Below are 21507 nucleotides of genomic sequence, written 5' to 3'. Positions count from 1 at the left end.
ACAGAGGGGTGAGTGTGTGTGTGTACAGAGGGCTGAGTGTGTGTGTGTGTGTGTACAGAGGGGTGAGTGTGTGTGTGTGTGTGTGTGTACAGAGGGGTGAGTGTGTGTGTGTACAGAGGGGTGAGTGTGTGTGTGTACAGAGGGGTGAGTGTGTGTGTGTGTGTGTGTGTACAGAGGGGTGAGTGTGTGTGTGTGTGTGTGTGTACAGAGAGGTGAGTGTGTGTGTGTGTGTACAGAGGGGTGAGTGTGTGTGTGTGTGTGTACAGAGGGGTGAGTGTGTGTGTGTGTGTGTGTGTGTACAGAGGGGTGAGTGTGTGTGTGTGAGTGTCACTGGATGGACTGCCGTGCTCAGCAGTGGGTGAATGAGTGCAAGGAGTGTGTGTGCAACAGAACATGGAACAAGTTGACAGTGCTAATAATACTGCATTCATATTTAACTTTCAGAACAAAGGAGAGCTAGAGGAAGAGAGAGAGAGAGACTTTTGATTTAACCTATTGGACCTATTGTATTCCCTCGGACGTGGAGTCAAGCTAGAATCAGACCATTGATAGAAAACGGATTGGGATGGGGAAATAGTCCGAATCTGTCTGAGAGACCGAATCTGTCGGAGAGAAAGTAGGTTGTGAGGTTGGTGGTGTTTGGTAAGTGGATCAGACTGCTTCTCCAGCTCAGAGGCACCCTGGAGCCAGGAAGCTGCTGGGCGTCTGGACTCACAGAAGGGCTCGGCGTGCCAGCAGCTGTCATCAGTCACCCAGAAAACCTTTTGTTTTGTCATTTGTCCGTATTTGAACAGATTAGACGTTGCCTGTGCTGTTTTTCCAGAAAGGCCCACACATAACAAATTATAATTCGAGCAAACAAGAAACAATTGTTCAAAATATGAAATGTTTAGCGTCTCGCTGTGTGAATTAGGTCAGATATTTTCAGAATGTAATCAAAGCCGATAGCCTTAATCGCTCAGAAGGAAACAGATAAACGGAACCGAGCGTTCCTGTCAGAAAGTTGTTTGTGTTTGTGTGTTTGTTGGAACCCTGTTCTGAACTCTCTCAGAACACGATGAGAAACTGTACTCCACACGACCATCATGCATGTTTACATCCGGGCTGCTACCTCATTCCAGACCACCTGGTGGCTCTGTGGCCTGTGCATGCATCTGCTTTTCTGCTTGCAGAGGGGGTGGATTTGGGATGGGGAGCAGGTATTGAGGGGTCACAGGTCGGGGTCTGTCACACCTCGGTCTGACCTCATGCTGTGGATCTGCTGGCGGATGGCCAGACCTGCATGGCCGCCCTTCTCTGCCCCGGTATCTCACTCTCTCAGCCGTGGGACGAGCTAGCTAGCATGCTCATATTTAGCACCTGGTGTTCAGTAGCTGTGTGTGACACTGCTCCCTGTGCCACCCTCTGCTTTGTGTTTCTGTCCATCCCTCCCCTCCTCTTGCTCACCCTTTTCTTTGCAGAAGTCCTTTGAAGCTCCCACTGTGGTTACTTTGATTGTGTTTGGTTTAAGTTGCTCAGTGAGCTTGATGTTCTCTCTCTCTCTCTCTCTTGCTCTCTCTTGCTCTCTCTTGCTTCGTACTGTCTTTCCCTCTGATTCTCTTTCCACGTCTCTCTATTCTAAAACACTTGATTGTGATAATGCTAACCCAAGCCTCATTTTGAATGTCTTTGATTTGCCTGTATTTCTGCCTTCTGTTCCTGTAGTTGTTGTTGTTGTGGTTTGTGTTTGTGGTGAGCTCTCTAACCCCAGTTCATTTTGTTGTGGCATCACCGCAGTCCAGGATGATGCGGCCCCAGGTACCCAGGAGTACATTATGTTGCGGCAGGACTCCATCCATTCAGCGGATATAAGGAGTAAAGGGTCCCCCTTTCGCGCTAAGTGTCATGAAATCTTCTGCTGCCCGCTGAAGCAAGCCATCCACAAAGAAAGCTCAGAGCCCGAAGGTTTGTTCTAATCCCGTCCTTGTTTTTTTGCTGATGCTCCCCCCCCCATCCTCATATTCTGTCTGGACTGATGCTTGCACCTCCCACCCAACCCTGTCTTCCCACCCTGTGTTCGCACCCCCTAAACTAAGTTTTTTTCATTTCCGTTCCATCTTTGGAAGCATCTGCCCTGCTTGCGTCCCCCCTGTAGTGTGTGTGTGTGTGTGTGTGTGTGTGTGTGTGTGTGAGTGTGTGTGTGTGTGTGTGTGAGTGTGAGTGTGAGTGTGAGTGTGAGTGTGAGTGTGAGTGTAAGTGTGTGTGTGTGTGTGTGTGTGTGTGTGTGTGTGTGAGTGTGTGTGTGTGTGTGTGAGTGAGTGTGTGTGTGTGAGACTGTGGATGATGCCCCAGGCCTGAGAACTCTTCTGGCTTTCATCTTCCCTGCTGTGTGTGTTTGTGTGTGTGTGCTTGTACCTTATGTCTGCTTACAGAGCACAGCATCCCCCCCCCCCCCCCCCCCCCGTCTGACCATTGGGTCATCGTCACCCTTTGGCACATCCTCCCGCCAAAACAAACTGACAAGTCTCTGAAAAAACCCTGGGTGGGGTCAGAGAATGATGCTGATAATGCCACCAGGAGTTTGGGAACTGAAAACCCTCAGCAAAGCTCTCACCTTTGACTGAGCCTTCACTGGGGGAACGTTTCATTCGTACCACAGGACAGCCACGGCCTCTGCGCACACAGGAAGTTTCTGTTAACCAGTTTTTTCGATGTTAAAGATAACGGTCACTTAGTTGAAACATACCCCCTAACCCCCTGGAAGAGACACCTCTTGTCACCTCATGTTCCCCCTGCTTCTGCCTTCACCAGTCTGGTCCCTTGGCCTCACCTGCGCCTCCATTCCCCACCCAGCCCAGCAGCCCTCCCCTTGCCTTTATCTCTCCCCCTCCTCTCCCTCTCTCCTCACCCACTTTCAGTCTCTCACTTACTTTCCTTTCCCCCCTTGACTTCTGTCAGTCTTTACTGTACTCCCCCCCCCCTCCTCCTGGTTCCCACATGTCTCCATGTGCATGAGGGTTGCTGCCTGTCTTACCCCCCCCCCCCCCTCCCCCAACATCAATATGTACTGTGGGTGTTAGGTTGTGCCCCTGAGCGCCTGCATGCTGTCACTCTGCCCGATGTTCCAGGACTGTAGCTACACTACAGGAGTGTGTGTGTGGGGGGGGGGGTATCTGTCATGCCTTACTCCATCTATCTGTTACCCTGCCAGTAGAGTACTAAGATTTGAGATTGCAACCACGTGAAAATGCTTTCCTTTTCCAGACTCCCAGGCCGCTTGGTAAGAGCACAGTACACGTTAATTCCCCCTGACTGCAGAACCCCCAATACACAGAACACAGTTGTGCGTTCCGCCTGGTCAACGGGCAACTGAGTGTTGTTGATTGACGCTGCTCTCGAAACGCAGAGCCATGTTGTTCACCTTGGCTGATGGAGAGGAGGATAGGCAGAGCGCAACAGATTGAGCGGTACAGGAAAATATAGATGGAGAGACATTGAGTGTGAGAGAGAGGGGTGGAGAAAGAAAAAGGGATGGAGAACTACAGATCTATTATTCAGTTTGGCTGCGGCTCCACATGAACGTGACTGCATTTCCAAAAGAGGGAGAGAGGAAAAGGGTAAGAGAGAGAAACAGAGAGAGGTGGAAAGATGGAGAAGGAGGAGACACTGGCAACTGGTTCATCAGGTCGTATGAGGGACTGGTGTGATGTGCTCCATGTTTGTGCCCCCCCCCCCACACACACACACCCTCCATCTCCACCCTCCACGCTCTGGGTGTCCCGATAGGACTAGCCAGGCGCCGTAGCACTGGGGTGGCTGTAGACATGCCCCGCAGAGCTGGGTGTATCTATGGGTGTATCACAAAAACACACACACACACACACACACACACACAGTCAGCTGCACTGTACCTCCTGTTTGATCCTGAGCCCCAGGGAGGCCAGCCCTTTGCTGTCATCTACAGTATCTAACCACACACTCTGGTCTATCTGTCTATCTCATCTGTCTGCTCCTGGGTTCCTCCCTTCTATTTAATCCATCCAGCTCTCTCTCTCTCTCTCTCTCTCTCTCTCTCTCTCTCTCTCTCTCTCTCTCTCACACACACTCTCTCACTTCTAAGTGTTTCTCTCTCTGTCAAACTTTTCTCATTTCGCTGCTTTTCTCTCTGTCTCAAGTTTTAATCTCATCTCCCCTTCCCAATCATCTGTACCCCCTTCTCCCAATCTCCCTCTCTCTATCTCTCTATCTCTCTATCTCTCTCTCTCTCTCTCTCTCTCTCTCTCTCTCTCTCTCTCTCTGTCTCCCTCTCTCTCCCTTTCTCATTCACTGTTGAGATTAAATGTGGTGGCCAAAAGGCTGATCCGTGTACATATTATATCCAGAATCAGTTTAGGGCTTTGTGTACACACACACTCTGTCAGGTCAGATACACACTCAAAGTCCCCAAACCAGTCCCAACTCCGCTCCTGTTATTTACCAGTGTACCGGCCTCGCAATTTATGGAGCTCTCAGCTGGGTTCTTAAACAGGCCTGTAAACGTGTGTGTGTCATAAACTCAGCCACAACGTCCTATTGCCCTTGTCACTACCACAACCATCCTCCCTGTCACAAATCACCGCTGGCTCTGGCTCTGCCCCCACCCCAGGAGGCGGTCTCCTACTGTATGTACAGTAGCCGTCCGATCCAGCCTCTCTCTCCTCACGGGCGCCCCGCCCCTTCTCAGGGAGAGTGAACACCTGTGCTGCTTGCTATTCAAACGTATTCCATCCTGTCAGTTGGCGTGACGGTCCCGCTGACAAACGAACCCGTCTGCTGCCCGGCGAGGCGAGCAGGTGACAGCATAGACATGACGGGAGTGAGCAGACTCATCTATTTCCTGCCCCCCCCTCCCCTCCCCCCCTTCCTCGCTTCCGCCTCGCACACCACTGGCGTAGAATGCATTACACTCGTTTGCCGTACAGACGAGAGGAGGCTCTGTAATTACATTTCAGGGGGTCCGTGTCTCTCCTGCTAACGCCTCGACGCTCCCTCCTCTCTCCCACACCACCGCCGCCTCCATCACCCCAAAGCCCTGTTGACAAGCAGCCTCACAAGTACATACACACTCAAACAAAACACATTGCCTACCTCCATTTCTCACCCCCCCCTGTGAAAGCTACTGCACCTATTTATGTAAGTGTATACATAAATTAGACAATGCATGAATAAATCATGTTTATGGTAAATAGTTTGAGCCCTGGAGGAGGGGTGGTTGGTGTGGGGGGGAGTTAACATTGCTTCAATGTCACAGCAACGTTGTCTTAGGAAGAGGTAGGATGAGCGCTCTACAGGGGTTGTGCATCCGACAGACACACCGCACCGGGCCGAGGTGTGTGTGTGTGTGTGTGTGCGTGTGTGAGGTGATCCTTGTGATCTAATCATCATCCTCACGTATAACTCCCAACACCAGTCATGCGTGTACGGTACTGCATGCTAGCTTCCCAACACTTACTCCACTCTCAAACACACACACACACACACACACACAGGCATACACACACACGCATGCAGATTTTTTCACGCTTGGGGAAAGCGTTGATGCAAAGTTCATATTTACTTCCTCTGGGCCTTGGTCTCCAAGGATAAACAAGTGGCAGAAATTGTGCATGACAGCATCAACAGAGAGAGAGAGGGGGAGTGGGTGAGGGAGAGAGGGAAATGGAGAGAGAGAGGCACTGTTGGGGCATTGGAGTAAGTGAAGTAGAGTCAAGTTGCCAAGTCCATTAGGCTCCATCATGGTCTATTTAATTAGCACTTCACTCCCCATCCCCTCTCTCTCCTCTCGTTCTCTTTCTCTCTCTCTCCTCTCCTCATTGCAGTCTCTGTCAGGGCAGTCTGCTGGTGAGAAATGGAGGGAGCAACACACAGCTAGACAGAGTGAGATAAAGTGGCGAGACAGACCAACAAACAGAGAGACAGACAGACAGATAATGTGTTTAAAGAGAGAGACACACACAGAGTGAAAGCGAGACAGAGACTGGGTACAGTATAGAAAGGCAGAGAGACAGGCAGTCTCAGACAGAGAGAGAGACAGGCTGGAGGCAGAGGGTAGATGATATCTCAGAGTGACTGTGTCTCCACAGGGAGTTGGGCTGAAACGACCGTGAAACAGAGAAGTAAACAGACAGCGAGATGGAGATGGTTGTCGACAATGAGCGTCTTTACCTCCCTTATCTGTGGACAGACAGATGGGGTTCTCTGAGGACTCAGGAACTCTCTTTGCTGTCCTCTGTTGTCTTAGAGTTGTGTTGCCTCACCTTGTGCTGTCTGTCCCCCAGGGATGCATGGTTATCAGCAGTTCATCTGGTGTGGGAACACTAGACGGTCTCTCGTCACTGAGAGGATGACCGGCCCAGGGAAGACTACAGTAGTTAGATGTAGTTACACAGTCTGCAGTATCAGCCATGACATCTCCTGCTCTCAGACCTCAGAATTCCCTTTGGCGCCTATTGTGCCCACCCTGTCCACTGATGCAGAACCAGCTCCCATGATCCTCTCCGTCTGACTCAAATTCAGATCCGACTCCCTCACCGCCCCTCCCCCGCTGCCTGGCTTCTTTTCCCTGGAGCAACGACGTTTTGGCTGAGACACTTCCTTCAAGGGCAGGGGTGGGCCTTACCCTTTCACAACTCAAGGGTGGTTGTGTAGTAGCGTCAGGGGAGGTGCGTGTAGGACTCCCCTCGTGTAAACAAGGCTTAAGCTTCGTAAGCAGTGCAATGAGGCATGGTGTCGAGTCAGCCAGTTGTTAAAGGGGCTACCGGAGTGTTCTCTGACAGCTGGCGGGGATAGAGACAGACCACACACACACATATCAAACACACACTGGAGTGTGCTTCCCCCAAGGTATTCACACCAGCACAAACATTCAGACTGGCGCAAGGTACCAGTGTAATACAGCAGAGAAAGTTACACATCAGACTTCTAAGGCCATAAAGTCATGGTGCACACCCGACAACATCCTCTAGTGTTTCTATAGGAAACGCACTGCTCAAGGGAAATACAGCCAAGCCCCTGCAGGCCAGGATATGACAGGATTGTGTTAGGTCTAATGCCATAGAATGCCAGGTCATCCGTTAGCTGGTTGCGTCTGGCTGAATCCTAGGTGCTCACCTGGGTCGGCTGTCGAGACGTGTCCGGTCCTGTTTGAATCCCCGCGGACCCAGGTTCAATCTGTGTGTGTACCCAAGTGTGAGAACACCCCCCGCTCCCCTTACACCCCCCCCCCCAAAAAAAAACTAACACAAAAAAACGAAAGCACACATCGACTGCCTCATCGCAAGTGTCATCTCTTAAAGAGCCTTGCTGTCTAGAGCAGTTGCAGCCCTTTATCTGACGATCATGTCCTACTCCACTGTGTGGAAAAGCCATTTCAGCCACGATCAATACCCTTCCTCTCCACAGATCCATTTCAAAGTCATTTGTGCTTTTGTCTCGACTCTGTCACTTTTCCCCCTCTCACTTTCACCCAGCAACGCTCTCATTTCCTGTCAGATGTTTCCGAAAGTGCGGCAGCGGGACTGAGACAAATCAACTTCTCTTTATGAGCCTCAATCTCAGCCTTTTGCCATAGCGAAATATATACTAGAGAGCGTTAAAGACCTTAAAGAGCGGTAAAGAGTCCTTCTAGAACTTTTTGGCACTTACTGTGCAGGTAAGGGTTGAACAATGGTTGTTATGATAGTGTGACTCCCACCACCTCAATGCCCCGCCTCGTCCTGGGAGCTCCTGAAGTCTCTACCCTGAGAGAGAAAGAAAATGCAAAAGAGAGAGACCAAGGAAGAGAGACAGACAGAGACAGACAGAGACAGAAAAAACACAGAGTGAGAGAAACAGAGACCAAGAAAGAGAGAGAGAGCTTGAGAGAGAGACAGAAACAGAGACCGAGAGAGAGGGAAAGAGAGCGCGAGAGAAAGAGAGAGGGAGAGAGACAGTTGCTCTGACACACACAGACAGGAGGGTCACACTGGGTGCCGGGGAGGGTTATGTAAGGCCCTGGCGTGTCTCGTCCCAAGGGGCTCACCTGGCAGCCTGCCAGCATGCCAGTCTGGGCCTCCACTCCACTAGGATTCACTTAGACACCCAATTTCTCCCATCATGTCTCTTGCCAGCTACTGGGCTAAGAAGCACGGCAGAGAGGAGAGGAGACAAGGGCGTGGGTGAAGAGAAGAGGGGAGGGGAGAAGAGGCTGGGGGAAGGAGGGGAGAGGAAGAGAGGAAAGGAGTCTAAGTGAGGGGTGTGACGAGGCACTCTGGATGCCACTGGGAGTCCTCCTTAACTCCATTCTACATTGAACAGACACACACAAACAAACACACACACACATAAACAAATACACATCAAGTACAGTAGTAATGTAGTCTGGTATGGAAGAGATGTTGATCCAGTAACTAACTGACTGCAGTGAAGTTGAACGCACAGCTGTTAGATGTGAAGGCAGTGGAAGCCTAGACTCAGTCTGTAACACAGTGCGCCAGACATCTATGTTATTCTTTTCCCCCGCTCTACTTCAGAGAAAAAAAAAAGGCTCATTTGTTTACTTGCTTCTCAACTGTTAGTTGTCTGGACTGGGTCCAGGGATTTTTAAAGCTGCTTTAAGTCGACAACGTTATTGCATCAGCCAACAACTCGCTCCAAAATCAGCTAGGCACACAACACCTTACAGTACATTTCCAATTTCTAGGTTGGTTCAATGTAAACATGTGTTAAAGACAGACACATCATGTGTTATAGTTTGGGGAACACGTATTTGCCAAGGAGTCAAAGTCTTCTTTTTGCTTGTGCACAATATAACCCAAGGTCATTCTGGACTGCGGAATTATGGAACGGATGTGGGAGTTTTCTCTCACATACTGTGTGTGTGTTAACAGGGTGCTGGTCTGCTCCTACTGTAGACGGCTGTCACGGCCATTTCCGATGTGTTTGGTTAGGCCTGGCCCCATCGTCACCAGTGTGCATATTTGATCAAGATGGCATTGTCGTTTGTGTGTGTGTCTGACTGTGTGAGTGCGTGTGTGTGTCTGCCTGGCTGGAACAACAGAACTGATCCAAGAAGCTCTCGTTCCTGACATTAACTGTTATTTTTCAACAGTGAAAGTTTTGTACAAGAATTTACAAGTGCACTCAGTCCTTGGTAAACAAAAGAAATGTTTATTCTCAAGGTTGTCACAATGTCAGGACCAGCTTTATAGAAGAAAATCAGTCTGATATAAAGTTGATTTTGGTCTCCTCCTTTTCTTTCCTCTTCTTCCCTTGTCCTCTCCTTGCTCTTCTCTTCTTTCTTCTCTCCTCCTCTCCACCCCTCTGTTTTCTCTCTTCCTCTCCTCTCCTATCTCATCTCCTCTCTCACCTCGTCTCTCTGCTCTCCTCTTTCTCTTCTTCTCTCCCTCCTCTCCTCTCCTCCCAGCATGCTCTGCTGTGTTCCTCGATACAACATGCCACTCCATTACCCTATGTGGGTGTTTATCAAAGCGGTGATTTAGTAACTCATTTTTCCCCCATGCCGTGTCCTTCTTACTCAACAGCCTGTGGCCTGTGGAAGACTGTGTACCACCTCACTAGTAGCGCCCGGTTCCTATCCGACACCCGTCATCCCTGCCCGGGCATCCCACATCAGTATGCAGGCCACAGGAAGGCCTCCAGTCATCACCGGAGACCCAAATCTAATTTTGCGGCTTGCGAATGAACAAGGGGGAAGGATGAATAAGCAACGCGGGGGTGTAACTCGCGTGGTTTTGAGCTGTAGCACAGCTGCCAGCTGCCAGTGAGGGACAGAGCAGAGTACAAACAAACACACACACATATGTAGGGATGCGTACTCACATACCATCCAGGGCCAGTTGGCCCCAAACCTCCAGGCCTGGCCAGCCTGTGTGCTTGTGCATTGTACATCATGGGCATTTGTATGAGCACCTTAATCTAGCAGCTGTTCAGATAATTGTACACACTTTAATGTATATCCATTAGAACTGTGGCACCAGTACTGGCAGCTTCACATGATACACACACATGCGTTTAAACACAGCACATCATGTGCACACACACACACTCCAATTCACACACACTCCAATTCACACACACACACACACACACACACACACACTAGCAGACATGAAGTACAGACACTCAAGCAAACGGAAAGAGGCACTTACTGTGTATTACTTACATTACACAGCTTGCATATGCATATTGCACAGCACGTGCAAAAAACAGGCACACCCATGAACACAGCACACACAACCCCGGTATTCAAACAAGTTGACTTTAACACACAAGCAGGTTTTTGTAAAAAGCCTGCTTGTGTGTTTCCCCCGGCAGTGCTGACTGGGCTGTTAGCACAGCGTGGTGAAGCAGCGGTCTGTCAGACCCCGGGCGGGTGTTCTTGCCTCTGCTCTGTAGGCGTGTGAAGGAGGGAGGCCTCGCTTATATGTTCCAGATGATGTAATGAACAGCAATCAGGCAATCAGGCAATCAGGCAGGCAGGCAGGCAGACCAGCAAACAGGCAAGAAGTATTGATCATACGCCAATCAGAGCAGACCAGTGTTGGCCGCGTCTATCTGACCTAGCGTCAGAGCACTGTTTACCTCTTGTGCATGCTCTGACCTACCATCCGCCCAACCAGGCTGCAGATTACTGGTGGTCCGGTCATCCAATCAACATCGCTCTCTCTCTCTCTCTGTCACAGCCTCCCTCACTTATCCCCTCCCTCCCTCTTTCCCTCCCTCCCTTCCTTCCTCCTTCACTCCCTCCTTCCTTCCCACTGCATATATTCCTCCCTTCTGTATCCTTCCTCCCTCCCTTCCTCTTTCATTGGCTTCCACCCTTCCTCTCTCCTTCCCTCTCTGCCTCTCTCATCTGTTCCTCTCTTCCTCCAGGTGTCTGTCTCCTTCAGACCTGGTCCCTCTGGATGTGGCCCAGTGTCATCTGCTGCCCCCGGTGGCCTGTTCACTCCTCTGTGTGAGACATGTTAAAACAGCTGTGTTTTTATGGGATGGAATGGCCTGCTTCCCATCCCTGGTGAGACCCAATCTGGCCATGGTGGTTAGAGAGGATAAATCGTGGTAATGCGTGCCCCCAATCACATCAACTGATCTGCAATCATCCTGGGGGGTTGGCTCAAAGAAAAACCACTCATATTAGAGTATGACCCCTGACCACAGGCATGCCACTGGGAGAAGGCTGGCCTGGTGGTCTAATGAGGGAAGAGAAGTCCTCTTAGTCACTCTTAACCCTTCCTAACCCCAATAGCCCCTCCTATCCCCTTCTAGCCCCCCCCTATTCCCATGCTAGAAACGTTCTATAGTGAAGAACAGTTTGGTCTTTTCATTTAGACTGTTCAAATGCCGATACTTTCAGAAAGCCTATTGTTCAATCATTATGTTTGAAATAATACTCTTCTGCAGTTAAGACACATGTCCAACAAACCTAGAGATAAACAGAGTGAGAAAAACAAGTGAACCATAGAAAAGACAAATGCAAGGAATTTTCTATTTGCTGAACTCTCCTGTACAGCCAGCATCACGGGCAGTGTCACTGGTGGGGTGATGTACAGCCAGCATCACAGGCAGTGTCACTGGTGGGGTGATGTACAGCCAGCATCATGGGCAGTGTCACTGGTGGGGTGATGTACAGCCAGCATCACGGGCAGTGTCACTGGTGGGGTGATGTACAGCCAGCATCACGGGCTGTGTCACTGGTGGGGTGATGTACAGCCAGCATCACGGGCAGTGTTACTGGTGGGGTGATGTACAGCCAGCATCACGGGCAGTGTCACTGGTGGGGTTATGTTCAGCCAGCATCACGGGCAGTGTCACTGGTGGGGTGATGTACAGCCAGCATCACGGGCAGTGTTACTGGTGGGGTGATGTACAGCCAGCATCACGGGCAGTGTTACTGGTGGGGTGATGTACAGCCAGCATCACGGGCAGTGTCACTGGTGGGGTTATGTTCAGCCAGCATCACGGGCAGTGTCACTGGTGGGGTGATGTACAGCCAGCATCACGGGCAGTGTTACTGGTGGGGTGATTTATAGCCAGCATCACGGGCAGTGTCACTGGTGGGGTGATGTACAGCCAGCATCACGGGCAGTGTCACTGGTGGGGTGATGTACAGACAGCATCACGGGCAGTGTTACTGGTGGGGTGATGTACAGCCAGCATCACGGGCAGTGTTACTGGTGGGGTGATGTACAGCCAGCATCACGGGCAGTGTTACTGGTGGGGTGATGTACAGCCAGCATCACGGGCAGTGTCACTGGTGGGGTGATGTACAGCCAGCATCACGGGCAGTGTCACTGGTGGGGTGATGTACAGCCAGCATCACGGGCAGTGTTACTGGTGGGGTGATGTACAGCCAGCATCACGGGCTGTGTCACTGGTGGGGTGATGTACAGCCAGCATCATGGGCAGTGTCACTGGTGGGGTGATGTACAGCCAGCATCACGGGCTGTGTCACTGGTGGGGTGATGTACAGCCAGCATCACGGGCAGTGTTACTGGTGGGGTGATGTACAGCCAGCATCATGGGCAGTGTCACTGGTGGGGTGATGTCTGTGAGGGAGCGGGGACAGCAGACTGGGTACTAGCTCTGCTCTCAGCTCTCACATGAGAGACAGGAGCCAGAACAGGGAAACTGAAACACGACAGAGAAGGAATGATTTCACTCCCCCAAACTTGACAAAATCGTACATATATTGGCTTGCTTGTGATGTTTCGTTTGTGAAAGCGACTGTGTCTCCAGAATGGAGAGAGACATCTCTGAGGGCATCTTCTTTTGACTTTGGACCTGCTTCATGCTACAGTGGGATCAATGTGAAGGAGATGGAAGAGAGAGTGGAAGACAGAGGAGATGAGGGAGATACCGGAGGAGAGGAGGGGCTCTTTTACTGCAGCAATGTCAGACACACACACACACACACATTTTGAAACTCCTGACAAGTCTGCAAACAGGTGGGGCTGTGAGCCTGTCGGTGAATCACTGCTGAGATGAAGGCAAATATACCTTCCTTCCCCTGTGTAGTCCCTCGAATCTCCACAAGTATGTCAAACACACAAACACACACACACAGGATGTGCTGCAAGTTAAAGAGCTAGACTGGCGGGCTTGTCTGTGGATGTTTTAGACCCACCTCGCAGGACCGCCTTTTTAAAACGTTTATAAAAAGTTGCATGAATATTTCAACAAGGTCTGTTGCCCGCTCTGCTTGAGGTGGTTCAGAGCCCAATCAAAGTGCACTGCAGTTCTCCTGCTTGTTAGAGAAGGTTGCTTTCCTGTTGACAACGTCACACAGCTTTCAGTACTGCTGAAGTCTTTGGTCCTCTTTTGACTTTGAGCCTGACTCATTGCAAGCTCTCTTGGTCTTATATCCAGCAGTCCAAACAGGGACTGAGCCTATGCATCTGTAGTAAGCAGTGTGCTCTGTATACGCTGCGCTCTGTATACGCCCACAACATAGTAAATAGCTGTTTGTTTTGTATGTTTAGATTAAAGCTACCAAGCATTTCTGGGATTTGTCTCAGGTAACTTAAATACTCCATTGTTTGTTTACAGGAATCTTGTGTTGATTCCATAATGCGACAGACACCATTTCAGAAAATGGCTGTCAAATGTAGGCACGTTTAAGAGGGGGAGCGAATATTTACCTGCACACTCTTGTCATCTGAGTCACCCTCCTTCCTGTGTCATTTTCATCTGAGATGAATGGTTTTACCTCAGGTGGGGGGTTGGGGGTGGTTTAAACTCTGCACATACACGCAGCGCATCGTGCAGATTGACCTAATCACAGTGCGCCATTCCCCAGTAGAGGGATCTGTTGCTGAACACGTCTAATCTTATTATCATCCTCTGCAGAGCCGTACATTTAAACCCTACAGAGATCCAGTTGATCCAGCCAATCACCACATACTGCACTGTATGTGGATCAGAGAACTCAGCCCCCTCCAGCCACCCACCCTCAGCCCGTCCTCCACACCCACCCCCTTGATCAGTTGGCAGGGGCACCAGGGCTGCCGGAATGCCAAGCATCCATGCCAAGTGTCTCGTCAAAAGAAATCAGACACCTTCCTGGAGGTTATATCTTAGGAATGTGGGTTCACCAGACTACACATCCTTACCTCCCCCCAACCCCCACCCCTGAACCCCCCATGAACCCCGCCCCCCTACCGTTTTATATTTGGTTTATGATGGACTACCATCTGTTAATTCGACAATCTTACGAAAACCTTCACAGCTATGTTGGCAGCAGGATTTGATACGATCTAGGTTGATATTTTGGTTGATGCTAAGATTAGTGCATAGCAAGGTAGGGGGCTAACACTGGAGCTGCTGCATACTATTTAGAGAGCAAGCACTTGGCGGTGTCATATGAACCCAGAATCCTGCCTCCTCTGACTCGCACCTCATTCTTCTTCTTGACATCCCTTCAGGGTACTCGGATGACGTGTCCAAGCTGGGTTGGACCATAAACTAAAGTCCTTTTCATGCTTCTTTCGTATGTAACAGGTGCTGGTATTTTGGTAGTGTTTTACAGATCATGACATTGCTGATGTTATCTTTGTAAAGCTTTGTGTGGAGCTTTCAAATAATGCATCAAATTTGAGTTTTACTTTTTCACACTTCCCCACAGGTAGGTAGGGGTGGGAACAACAGCTGGTTAACTCCACCCCAACCGTGGTTCATATGGTGCTGCCTGTTTGGTCTCTGAGGGGAAGTGAGGGAGCACAGTGAGGCTGAGGTGTCACCCTCCATGTATTGAGACACAGCCTTGACTTGACAAGTCCTGTCTCTAGTCTCTGTGATGGATCCCCTTTGCTTCCCCATCTCATCCCCAGAGCCAGAGCCAGAGCCTCGTCTCAGCACAGGCAGGGCAGCAATGTAGGCCAGCATCACTTCAAGTAAGACTCTACCGGTCTCAGAGATGTTCCTGTTGGAAAGGGTAAAATTAGACATGTTATTAATAAAGACTGTTGGATCAGACAGTGAGAGAGACCTGTGTTCTTTCTTTTGCAGTAACTACTTCCCTCAACGCTTTCTATGTGTGTATCGATGTGTGTCTGTGTGTGTTTTTGCCTTTACCATCATATGCCTGTCACCCACTGTAAAGATTATCCATAAGGGTGCGAGCCCCAGCCTAGGATATCAGGGGCTTTGGGCCAATGAGACGGTGAAGATTATTGAGACGGAAATTAAAAGCCACAAGTGTTATTTCCATGACGTGTCGCTGACCTCTTTAATCCCCAGAGAGTCGTGTCACCCTTGGCCTGCAGTGATGTATGTTATTTCACACAGGGCTTACTGAGTCCTAACACTGGGACTGTTCTGTTCTGTGGTCTGGGTTGGTGGGCATAACGTTTGCAGGCTCTGCCTTCTGTCCCTCCTTTGTGTTGGCGGGCTCTGATGAAGCCATTTGCTGTCTTGATAACTGTCATTTGGAGACTCATGATCAGATTTGGAAGGCAGGCTGAGGCAGTGTGTCAGCGAGGGCGTCCAGGTGCCCGTGTGTTGGTGTCTCCACAATTTGGAGAACGGAAGAAATCAGAGAGAGGGTGAAAGTTTGAAAAGAAAGAAAGATAAAGGAAAAGTGTGTGAGTGCACTCTGTTCTGCCTGTGTCTGCATGTGTTTACTATGCGTGCGTCTGGATGGGTGTTTTGCCAGTGATGCTGTGATCCCATTCTCTCATCTCTCTGTTAAGGGATTGAGAACTAGGGTGTTAGCAGGAACTTATACTGTAGTTAACCCAGAAAGAGAAGCCAGCTGTGCCGGGTTGATCCAGTACTGTCTGTATGGCCTGCTTCTGGACTCAGGAACTTGCTCTTGGCCTGACCTTTTGGCAGCACACAATATGCAGGATATATCTATAGAAAGGGTCATTAGATCACTCTGTTCTATGCCATCTAGATCTAGATCAAGTCGAAGGACATAGGCCAGCCTTAGTTCACTTATGCCAGTGGTTCTCAACCCTGTCCTCAGGGACCCCCTGTCCTGCTTGTTTTAGATGTTTCCCTGCTCCAACACACCTGATTCAAATGCATGTTTGTTACCAGGCTTCAACAGAGCTCGATAACGACCCATTCATTTGAATCAGGTGTGTTGGAGCAGGGAAACATCTAAAACATGCAGGACAGGGGGTCCCTGAGGACAGGTTTGAGAACCACTGACTTATGCAGTTTGGCCCACCTCTTTCTGTTTCATGTGGTGGGCGTCCATGTTGACGTATCGCCCTTCAAAAGTGTCGACAGGTTTTTAATCTGGTATTTATGCTCTCCATGACCCCCTACTCAGCTGTCGTTCACAGAGGCTTTTAAACGCCCCCCTCCTCTCAACCAGGTTCACCTTGATTATGGTTTACCCACAAACCCCTGGGGAAGCCAGGGACACGGTCGTCTCGTCATTGCACACATACACACACACACAAACAGACAAATACAAACACACGACAATGTTCCCTGTCAATGTACATCGATGCAATGACCTTAGATGAACATCAATGAACATGGACAAAGTCAGTCCAGTACTTTGACATCCTCTCATAAATGTTTCATAAGCAATATCGAACGTCAAATAAACCGGTCTTCTCTTCTTTTCTCCTGTTCCCGGGTGCGCCAGAAGACAGAAAGGGCATGTCAGACATGGTTAATTAGACTTTTACTAGCTCTTAGGTTAGCTGGGGTCCTCTAGTTCTCTGGCGTGCAGCTTTTAAGACGAGTGGCCCCTCCTATCCATGTTGGCCAGCGCCCGGCTGTACCACCGGGAGACGTGGGTCGGAGGAAGCCGAGTAATTGGGGCGAACCGGAGGCCCGCCGTTCACCCGTCTGTGTGTGTGTCATACTAATGAGAGAGCTGTGTCGGCCAGCCATTGTTCATTCACATCAGGGCCACTCTCCTGGCCCAGCCATTTCACACACCGTTTGTCGCTCTGATTGAGATTTCTCCATGTCGTTAAAGGGCAAGCGCCCATCTCTGAGTGTGTGTGTGTGTGTGTGTGACTCAGACATGCACACTGGCAGGCTCCGCCGACAGTGAAGGGTCAGCTCTGCACCCGGGTGAGTGAGATCCTGATTGACGTGACTAGGCTCACGTGAGTGTACAGTGACATCGTCCGTGTATGGGTTTTATTGTCAGAGGCGTGTGAGAAAGGCATGGTGGAGACGTGAGAAAGGACTAATCTAAAGTGGTAGAGCTCTTGTGTTTGTATACAATAACATAATGAAAACATTCTCTACAGTATGACATGGCACACCTCGCCGTGTGATTATAGAAATCCCTTCTAAAACACTGGGACATTAATCTAATTGTGACTTTGGAGTGATTCACAGTTTCTCACCAAGAGCCATTCTGCTTCAGAAGAGCCGGCGGTCACAGATATCCAGCCAGGCACAAGAAACCCCAAGCACTTTTCTCTATAATTACTTTCCATTGACATATGAAAGGCCATAGATGGACAGTCTCCATTCTCTTTGTGACAAAAAGCCCTGCAATTATTCTTGTGGGAAGGATGTGCAGCACAGTGCTGGTCGTGAGACAAAGCCTTTACAGCGGTGAAGATGGGCTCTATAGAAGCTGGGCGTCACCATGGGAGAAGCCAGGTTATCCGCTCTGCTTCGTATCCTGGGTCCTTCCTGTTGGGATTGACAGGAGAGGAACATAATGTGGAGAGTGAGAAAGAGACTTTAACATTGTCCATCTGTTTACTGCTTAGTTACCTCATTTCCAAAACAGAAGAGTGTCACTGTCACCAAAGACATCTACATAACGTAGGACTGGAGAGCCATAAAGAACAGCTTTAATCCAATAGCTGTATTTAGTGGACAAGCAGGGATGTGTGACAGGGTTAAGACATGCATTTGCTTCCCTGCATGTCTGATGGTCCCCACAGTGGAGCGGGAAGCAGCTCTCTTGTGTGGCTGATGGTCCCAACGGTGGAGCTGGAAGCAGCTCTCTTGTGTGGCTGATGGTCCCAACGGTGGAGCTGGAAGCAGCTCTCTTGTGTGGCTGATGGTCCCCACGGTGGAGCTGGAAGCAGCTCTCTTATATGGCTGATGGTCCCACGGTGGAGCTGGAAGCAGCTCTCTTGTGCGGCTGATGGTCCCCACGGTGGAGCTGGAAGCAGCTCTCTTATATGGCTGATGGTCCCACGGTGGAGCTGGAAGCAGCTCTCTTGTATGGCTGATGGTCCCACGGTGGAGCTGGAAGCAGCTCTCTTATATGGCTGATGGTCCCACGGTGGAGCTGGAAGCAGCTCTCTTGGGTGGCTGATGGTCCCACGGTGGAGCTGGAAGCAGCTCTCTTGTGTGGCTGATGGTCCCCACGGTGGAGCTCCTCTGAGTTGGAGGGAAACCCAGAGGAGACAATAACAACATCCTCACTTCCCCTCCTGTGATCCTGGCTGTATTTATTTGTTAGTCCACCAGACCCAGGGGGTCAGTGTAGAGTTCTAGGTCTGGACTTTCAGCCTAAGGCCTTTCCAGTCCTCCCTGGCCACTGCTACTGGAGGCTGGAGGAAGGGTCTTGCCTTCCTAGTTATTCCCCCACCCCCTGCACACTGCTGCTCTCTCACTCACACACCCTCTTACGTATGGACAGTCTCCATGGCAACGCTTGCCATCACCATGGTATTGGTGGTCTGGAGTGCTGCAGTAGGGATGCTAGTATGGCTGCTGTTTACCATCTCTTTCTTTCTCTCTCTTACTCACACACACACACACACACACACACACACATGGTACAGCATGTTGTGGGACTGCAATGCCAAATCAATGCCAAATTTGCACGGCAAAAACCTTATTCAATTCCTGCCTAATACATTTATAAGCTAATTGATTTGTCAAGACATGATTGAAAGACTGAATGACTGATTGAAATTGACTTTCAGTTTGTTATTACAATTACTCTTCCCTCTAAATGTTCATGGTTTTGTCTTCTGTTCAGTAATGCTATAGTAGGTACTCAGAGCTATCTTGGATATCCTTCTGTCTGTCCTCCAAGTCACTTTCTCAGAAATCCATTAAAATACTGGCTCTCTGATCTACCTTGATAGACTTAAACAATGAATACAATAAGATGGTACTAATTGTTTGGCTATATCTAATGCAGAGGTCAGTGGTCCTCAACCTTGGGAGCGCTCATTCCCCCTGGCCTGGGTGGCTCAGCGGGGCTGCCCCCTAGTGTCCAGAGGACAAAATTGCAGCCTGGCCTCACTCAGCCTACATCAGAGGTGATGTCATTCGTGCTGGCAGCGGAGGACAGGACGGAGGCAGGCTGTGTTGTGCGGGAGCTCTGTGACCATGTTCACAGTTTGAACAGCACACAGTCCTGGGATCAGTAAACGCCATCTGTGTGCCTTTGTATGGCAACAGGCTGTACAATATTACCCTGGCTGGCACTCAGTGGACCTGGTAGAACCTGGCACAGCCCTCTTTAACCCACACTACATTGCTGGGTGGTGTTGCTGGTTTGAATATTTCTAATATTGTTTACTTGTGAGTTGGAGTACCTGTGGCGCAGTGGAAACACAGACGAGGCCACCGTAGCCTGATATTCTAGGGCACTACTGTAATTAACATGCCCTGAGCACACTGGGAGCCCGTGTACACACACACACACACATATACACACACACACAGATACACACACACAGATACACGCGTGAAACACGCCTCGGTGTTTTCCTTTCCAGTGTTTTCTACTCGTCCCAATCTCTCCATCTCGCACCCGAGTTCACGTGGTCTTTATTACTCTCTCACAGTCTGTTTTTCCCCTATCCATGCTCCTTGTACCCAGCTGGGCCTCCTGTGTCCTTATCTCCCCATGTCCTAACTCTCCAAGACACAACCGAGTATCAGAGCCGTATCAGAGCCGTATCAGAGCCGTCAGTGCTATCAGAGCTCCAGCAGACACAGGCGCATCTCCAACCTGCCCAAACACATGAGCAGAGGCTCAGCAGGCATGATCGAACGCTTCCACACACACACACACACACACACACACACACGCATGCAACCCCCCACCCCCAGTCTCTCCTCAGTGAATCCATTACTGCGGCTGTTGTTTAATGCAGCCCTCTTCCTCCCACATCCTCCCCCACTCCTCCTCCCGCCTCCCTCTACCACATTGTGAGTGATAAAGCCAGCCATCAGCCCACAGAGCTTCCTTGTCACCATGATGGATAGCCTCAGCTTATCTGGAAAGGAGTGGAGAGCAGGGGCCTGCTGAAGTAAAACCTGAAACCTAGCTGTCCTGCCTGTGAATGGAGGCCTTATCACATATACAAGACTGAGAGGTGGAGGGCAGGGCTGGGGACAAGGGGACCTAATGGTCCTGTAGGGAGAAAGCACAAGGTTCTCGTTCACAGATGCCCAGCCTCTCTGTGAGTGAGATACAACGAAGCTGGGAGGTGACAGTGCTGGAGAAGGGGTGTCGGGGTCAGGGGTGTGGGGCTCGGGGGGCTGTGTTCCAGGCTCTCACATTAGCTGTGGAGCTCTGCTTTCCCTGGAGAGCCCATGCTCATTATGATGCGGACCCAATCATGACAGAAGAGAAGAAACCAAAGGCTTTCTTCAATAACATGGCTTATTCACTCCACATCCGCTGTAGATCAATATTCTGACATATTGAACCCCCCCTGGAACAAATGACCCTATGTGATATTTTTGACCTTCACCTCATGCTAAATGATAAATGACTATCTGCTGAAAGAAACAGAAGCACTTCCCATCTCGTTGTATGGTTTTGGTTCCAAAAGAGGAGCCATTCTCGATAACCATCAATGAAGTATCTCATCTTTTAGTGCATTTTATTGATTTGCTAGCTTCTTTTTGGGTCAAGCAATGTGGTGGGTCATTTAAGCCAAGATAACGTTTTCGATTAGTTTAGGTATATGTTCTAACAATTATCTACAGCTAGTCACTTGCTCCACCTAGTGTTCACTCCTGTGTATAGCAATTAGTTGGCCTTGCTGAGACACCCTCAAAGGCAACATTTTATTTGCTGTCAGAGCATCAACATCTAGTTTTGGTTTGATAATGAATATAGATTAGTGCGTTGTTACAGTACTGTAAGTAATTACATGGTGTATGTCATGTTATATGTAACGTTCTGCAACATACAACCTCACTTAATTGTACCCAATGTGACAACTTTGTGGATATTTGTATCACAGGGTATCCACGGCTATGGCTTTATAGTCTATCTTCCTATAGACGTAAACGAGAATCACAGAGGGTCATAACTAACTGTGCACTTTACACTAACGTTATTATCCGTGCACCGGTTGTCTAAGGTCAGAACCAAAGCAACTGTGCAGTTTGTAAAAAATAAGATAAAATAAAAATTAACTACTCAAAATGTCAAGAAAAGAAGAGAGAGAGAATGTGTGTAAAAACGCTCGACGGATGCTTGTTGTCATCCCCGTTGATGTAGGTCGATGCATTAAGTCGAAAGTGGAAAGGCCTGCATAACCCGTTTACCGGGCGCATTATCGTATCGCTTTACATCAA

The 21507-nt window shown here is 49.6% G+C and overlaps 1 protein-coding gene across 6 annotated transcripts in view; it reads left to right on the top strand.

Moving 5' to 3' along the window:
- The window catches only part of fgf13a (fibroblast growth factor 13a), a 90250-nt gene that overhangs the window by 42283 nt on the left and 26460 nt on the right, over positions 1 to 21507 (top strand). For all 6 annotated transcript variants that reach the window (XM_084684624.1, XM_084684615.1, XM_084684632.1 and 3 more), the window contains one exon: positions 1777 to 1944. In XM_084684624.1, coding sequence (XP_084540750.1) covers positions 1777 to 1944 — 168 coding nt within the window. The remainder of the gene's footprint in view (positions 1 to 1776; positions 1945 to 21507) is intronic.

Source organism: Hypomesus nipponensis, chromosome 1 (genome assembly GCF_054491055.1).
Source record: "Hypomesus nipponensis isolate SF chromosome 1, ASM5449105v1, whole genome shotgun sequence".
In the NCBI taxonomy this organism is placed as follows: Eukaryota; Metazoa; Chordata; class Actinopteri; order Osmeriformes; family Osmeridae; genus Hypomesus; species Hypomesus nipponensis.
The sequence above is the reverse complement of the archived record's forward strand: the minus strand, read 5'-3'. Positions and strand labels throughout refer to the sequence as shown.